The sequence below is a fragment of the Mustela nigripes genome, chromosome 16 (assembly GCF_022355385.1).
Source record: "Mustela nigripes isolate SB6536 chromosome 16, MUSNIG.SB6536, whole genome shotgun sequence".
Taxonomy (NCBI): domain Eukaryota; kingdom Metazoa; phylum Chordata; class Mammalia; order Carnivora; family Mustelidae; genus Mustela; species Mustela nigripes.
This window is the reverse complement of record NC_081572.1, coordinates 6,054,879-6,060,900: the sequence shown is the minus strand read 5'-3', so window position 1 is coordinate 6,060,900 and position 6,022 is coordinate 6,054,879. Positions and strand designations below refer to the sequence as shown.

General features: G+C 54.6%; 1 protein-coding gene across 3 annotated transcripts in view; it reads left to right on the top strand.

Annotated features, from left to right (window-relative positions):
- Positions 1–1,317: 1,317 nt before the first annotated feature.
- The window catches only part of OTOP3 (otopetrin 3), a 10,539-nt gene continuing 5,834 nt past the window's right edge, over positions 1,318–6,022 (top strand). The window contains exons 1-2 of one of the 3 annotated variants that reach the window (XM_059379514.1): positions 1,318–1,586; positions 2,448–2,616. Coding sequence is in view for 1 of the 3 variants with exons in the window: in XM_059379513.1 (XP_059235496.1) it covers positions 1,568–1,586 (19 nt within the window). In the remaining 2 variants the exon portion in view is untranslated. The remainder of the gene's footprint in view (positions 1,587–2,447; positions 2,617–6,022) is intronic. The other 2 variants (XM_059379515.1, XM_059379513.1) reach the window with 2 other exon arrangements.

The following is a 6,022-nucleotide window of genomic DNA, read 5'->3' as shown; positions in this document are numbered from 1 at the left end:
GAGATCTCTCCCTAGAGCAGCCAGGACCAGGCAAGATCAGCAAGTGTCTGCGGTTCTGGCCCCACCCCTGATGCCAGCCACGTGGCTTGGCCAGGACTGCTGTCTGGAACTGGAACCGCCTCCAGCTCGCCCCCTACCCCCCACTTCTTGTTTCAGCCTCCCCATCTGAGACAATTGCAGGAGAGGATCTTGGGGCTCAGAGCTGGAAGGAACCCTGGAGATTTTTAAGTCTCAAGCTTTTCAGTGAGGCAAATCAGAGTTACAGGTGGTTACAGACTAGTAAGTACCTGGGTGGCTGGGAGGGGCCGGACAGAGTACGCAGGCGGCCATCTTCCTCTTCCCCTGATCCTCAAAGGCCAGATACATTTGTTTATGTGTTCCATGAAGCAAGAAAGCTTAGGAAAGACTGACCTAGCCCAACTAGGTCACGTTACCTCTCTTTTTACAAAGGAAACTGAGGCCCAGAGAGGTAAAGTGACTTGCCCAAGGTCACAGAGCTAAAGAGAGCCAGAGCCTTTCTACTAAGAATAATAATTTTCAAACAGCAGAACTTCTTTTTCTTTAAATAAAATATTTCAGGAACCCAAGTTTGTAACACAAATAGAGCTGTTCTAGTTGAAGAGGTGTTGGGGGGGCACAGAACCTCACTACATGGGGCTTCCTCTTACCTACCACCCCTACTCCCTGGGGGGCCCCGAGGCAAAGACCTGGGGCTTCTAATCCAGGAAAGGCACCAGATGAACTTAGCAGGGAGAGAACCTGAGAAGGCCAGGCAGAGACTGAAGAGGAGACTTGCCAACTAGAAGAGGAGGAAGAATTGGTGCCCAGCCACAGTCAGGTGAAGGGAAGCAGGCCAGAGTGGGGACTGGGATGGGGGCGGGGGAGATGGGAGCAGCGGCACCTCGAGCACTGGGGCCTTGAGAGGACGAACGCACCTGGACCCGGCCTGCAGAATGAGGTGGGCAGGTCTCCGAGGCTGCGGGAAGAGTGAGGAGGGCCAGAGGGGGCGACTTCCCTCCCCCACCCGCCTCCTGGCTCGTCAGAATGAGGTTATTTTCCGCCCCAAGTTCACGTTCGATTTAGGGAGAGAGAGTGGATTGCTGTGAGACCGCACCCCTCCCGAGTACTGGGTGGGGTAGAAAAAAAGACGACGCCAGACCTGGGGGAAGAGGGGCTCGGGCTGCTCCCTGCTTGGCCACCAAAGGAAAGTGCGGCCGGAACCCCTTTGCTGCGGTTTAAGGACGTTGCACCCCACCCCACCCGGGAGGCGGGCGGTCGCCGGTCCTCTGACCCTGACGCCGCGAGCCTGCCCCGCCTCCTGCCCCGCCCTCCCGTCTAGCCGCCTCGCTATTGGCTGCACGGTCCGGGCTGGAGCCCCTGGCGGGGTAATTAACGAAGGATTAATAAGATCCCCTAAGTCAACAGAAAAATCGATGGGGCAAGGAGCCCGAGCAGCGGCTGCGCAGTCCCGCGAGGGGAGGGCGTCGGGGGTATCGGTGCGGGCGCGGGGGCCTCACCAGGACTGAAGATCCGCGCTGTGCTCGCAGTCGGTGGTCAGCCGGCCGCGATGCCCGGCCAGGCCTCAGGTAAGGCTCCCGGCGGCCCGGCTAGGCACAGGGAGCGCCCTTGGACTGCTGGCGGGACATTCCCGGGGAGCCCACCTTGGCAGTGACACCTATTCCGCCCCCAGTACCAGGTTCAAAGACTAGGGGCTACAGGGATAGGAGACGGAGGGCGAGATGAGTGGGCGGAGACTAACCCCTGGCGACCACGGAAACCGCCCTTTTCTGCCCCCTACCCCAACTCTAGCTCCGCGCCCCACCTCCTTTCCGCGGATGGGGCGCACACAAAAGTCAGCAGGGCGCGCCCCACCCCAGCGGGTCTGCGCGCGCACAGCCAAAGGTGGGTGCCGAGGCCAGAAAGAAGCAAAAACCGGGACGGCTGGGTAAAGGGGTGTGGAGTTGGGACTGCCTGGACGCCCAGTCTGAGGCATAGGCGTAGCGGCTGCCCCAGGCCCCGCAGTCCCTCGAGTGGCTCGTAGAGAAAGACCCAAGCTCCCAGTCCGCGCTCAGCCTCCTCCTCCGGAGCTGGCCCTGCGCTCCTAGCCAGGCGCCGCGCCCCGACGGCTGCGCCGCTTTCATCACCTGTCTCTAATCAAGACCCACAAACCAGTTTGGTGTTCCGGCCCTCCCTTGGACTGGCGTCGCGCCGAGGGAAGTGCCAGAGGGCGGCGGATTCCTCCTTGTCGGTCCTGGGTGCCCTCCCGCTCTTCCCCGAGACCCGTACGTGCCCTACCCTGACACACTCCCCGCCGCGGAAGGAATTCGCCCCTTTCAGGACTCCCTCTAGCGACTGTCGGAGGGTTGGATGGGGGGGGGGGCGGGGCGGGGACAGGGAAGATAGGGCGAGGACCCTGGAGAGAGAGGACCCGGAATCTTGTTCTCCAGTGTCCCCTCTAGGCCTGCAGTCCAAGCAAAAACCGCCCCTAAAATTCACCAGTAATCCCGACCCTACCAGCGTCTCCAGGACCTCGGCAAAACTGGAAGGAAATGTATAAGAGGCTCAAAGTGCATTTACATGCATTAAATCACTTAATTTTGAGAAAACCCCTATGAGGTAAGTATTATGTCTTAAGTCCCTCGTTTATTCATTCAAGAAATCTTTACTGAGCAACTTCTATGTACCAGATACTATTCCATAGTTGTACATCCATTTTATATATGGGGAAACCGAGGTACGGAGAGTCTAAGTAGTTTATCCACGATCACAGAGGTAGTAAGCGACAGAATCTGGACTCTTTTTTTAAAAAGACGACTTACTTATTTATTTGATAGAGAAAGCAGAAAGAGAGCCCACGAGTGAGGGGAGGGGGGAGTCAAGGGGCAGAGAGAGAGGGAGAAGCAGACTCCCTGCCAAGAAGGCAGCCCAACCTGAGGCTAGATCCCACGATCCTGTGCTAGTTACCGGAGCCAAAAGCAGATGTTTAACTGGCTGAGCCACTCAGGAGCCCCCCGAGACTGGGCTCCTAATCATTAGGAGACACTGCCCTGGGAAGACGAGAGAGATTCTGGGGAAGGCTGAAAACGAGCAGTCAGAGTTGGGAGAAACGGGGCAGGGAGGTGTCCTTAGGAGCCTTACGCTTGCTCAATTTAGGCGGGGGAGCCTGGGAGGAAAGATGAAGATCATCTCTAAAGTCTCCCGGGCTGGGCAGGGATGGAAAGCACAGAACGAGAAGGGTCTCTGTCCATGTCTTGGGTGCTGAAATCTCCCCCAGAATATGGCAGAGTCTGTCAGCGAGAGCGTCTTGCCTGTGCTAGGTTTGGAGGGTTCAAGTTAAGCAGGACCTGGTTTCTACCCGGAGGAGCTCCTGGCCTTGAGGGGAGCCAGCCATGATCACAGCCCCTCCCCAGACAGTGCACACCCACTCTCAGCAGATGCTTGAACAGGGAGAGAATGCTTCCCGGGAGAGGTACTTAAGGTAGGTGATGAGGATGGGTGAGAGCCATTGGTGGAGGGTGGCAGACAAGGCAGAGGAACAGCAGGCTCCAGGAGTGAATCAGGAAGGCACAAGAAGTGTGGAGCCCTGAAGCCCTCTGGCTGGGGCTGGATTAATATGGGGGCCGGTTCTCAAGTGTGACAGAGAGTTTGGACAGGGAGGGGGAAACTGTAGCAAAGATGACAGAGACACCTGGGAAAGGGGGACAAAATCACCTGTAGAAACTTAAAGAAAGGGCCGAGTGTTCTTATTCTATTTGCCATTAGAGAACCAAAGAAGGTATAAATATTGAGCAAGTTCATGTGGGAGTGTGGGGGCTAGAGAGGCTGTATTTTAAAGACAGATGTGGTGAGGGTCTTTTGGTGGTTACAGAGAGGAGAAGGCTAATGCTTCTGAAGCTCAGAGTCCATAGGCAAAGACAGAGCAAAACACAGTGAGTTAAAAGGAGCAAGCATGATAAGTGATGCTGCAGCCACAAGTTCGGGGTGCAGTGGGGGTTCCTAGTGCAGCCTCGGCATGGGGTTCAGGGAAGGCCGCTTAGAGGAGGTGGGATTCTGCTCTAAGTTGCAGTCAGCCAGAGGGCAAGGGGGCGGGCATCATGGGCAAAGGGTGGAGTGAGCGTGGACAGGGAGGTGAGCCAAAGCCAGCACATTGTGGGAGCTGCAGCAAGATGACACAGCCCACAGCAGGGAGTGGGGTCCGAGGACAGTGCTAGAGAGGTAAGTCAAGGCAAGACCAGGAAGCAACCAACAGAAGCTAGCCTCCAAGCCCAGACAAAACATGCACTGCCTGGTGTCCTTATGAAAGGCTGTGCAGGCCATGCAAGGTAGTTTGGACTTTATCCTGAGGGCAGTTGTTTGCCTTTTAAAAAATTTATTATTTTAACCCAAGTATAATTAACATACAGTCCCCTATAGTCCCCTATAGTGATTCAACAACTCTATACATTCGTCAGTGCTCAACACGGTAAGTGTGCTCTTAATTCCCATCACCTACTTAACCCACCCACCTCCCCTCCATAACCACCAGTTTGCTCTCTAAGAGTCTGATTTCTCATGTCTCCTGTTTTCTCTTTGTCCATTTGTTTTGTTTCTTAAATTTAATATATGAGTGAATTCTTGCGGTATTTGTCTTTCTCTGCGTGACTTATTGGAATAAGTCACAGCAATTGGTTGCCTTTGTTGGGCTTGAAGTAGGGGAGAGGCACAGTGGATAAGGAGACCCAGTCCAGGAGAGAGAGGAGGGGGCCCTGGACTAGGGTAGAGGTTGAGGTCAAGAAAAATCTAAGGGAGGGACACCTGGGTGACTCAGTCATTATTAAGTGTCTGCCTTTGGCTCAGGTCACAATCCCAGGGATCGTGGGATCCAACCCCATTGGGCTCCGTGCTCAGCAGGGAGCCTGCTTATTCCTTTCCCACTCCCTCTACTTGTGTTCCCTCTCTCACTATCTAATAAATAAATAAAATCTTAAAAAGAAAAGAAAAGAAAAATCCAAGGGAGACTTGTGGGCTAGAATGAACAGGTTTGGACCTTAGAGGTGGAGGGGCAAGGGGAGAGGTAAGGAGGGTGCCCAGCTACTCTAGGAAAGGTGGGGACAAAGACGCCACTCGCTGAGATAGTGTAGGCCTCCTATAGCCTGGAGGATAGGGACAGAGAGCACTTGGATCCATGGGCCCAGAGCACCAAGGGCAGTGGCAGCCCCCAAGGAAAGCACCAGAGGTGGCTGGGGATATTGAGAGAGCCTCCCAGGTCAGCTGAGGAGAAGCCTCCCACAAGGACAGCACCCAGGACATCCCCACTCTCTAGTGTGGCTTCAGTCCCACAAGGAATGGGCACCTGAAGGGCCCACAGGGGAGGGTGCTGGGCTCCAGGCTGGGGCCCTGAACTGCAGGAATGCTGCGACCTGATATTTGGGTTCAAGAAAGGCCTGGCAAAGAGTTGGCCTGAGTGGAAGCATGAGGAAGGTGAGGAAGTAGCAGGAGACATCCAGGGAAAGAGAAGAGTCAAGAGTGGTGTTCCCCATGTTGTGCTGAGCATTCGTAGGTTGTCTGGGAGTCAGGGTGGGGGGGATGGTGCATACAGAAGTCAATTCTGTCCAAGTCTGGGGCATAGCATGCATGCTGTTTCCAAGTCCCTTGTTCATGGCAGACATTGCAAATCTATCCCAGAACTTTTCCCCCTAAACCTTAATGTGCTTTAAAATTAATTTTAATTAGATGAATAACATGCTTTTAAAAACTAGAACATTAAACCGTCCCCAAACCTAATACCCTCCTCCCTTTCCCAGAAGAAATTCCTATTGTCAATCTGGTGGGTGTCTTCTAGACCTTTTTTTTTTTTTAAATATTTTATTTATTTATTTGACAGACAGAGATCACAAATAGGCAGAGAGGCGGGCAGGGGTGGGGGGAAGCAGGCTCCCCGCCAAGCAGGGAGCCTGATGTGGGGCTCAATCCCAGGACCCTGAGATCATGACCTGAGCCGAAGGCAGAGGCTTTAACCCACTGAGCCACCCTGGTGCCCCTT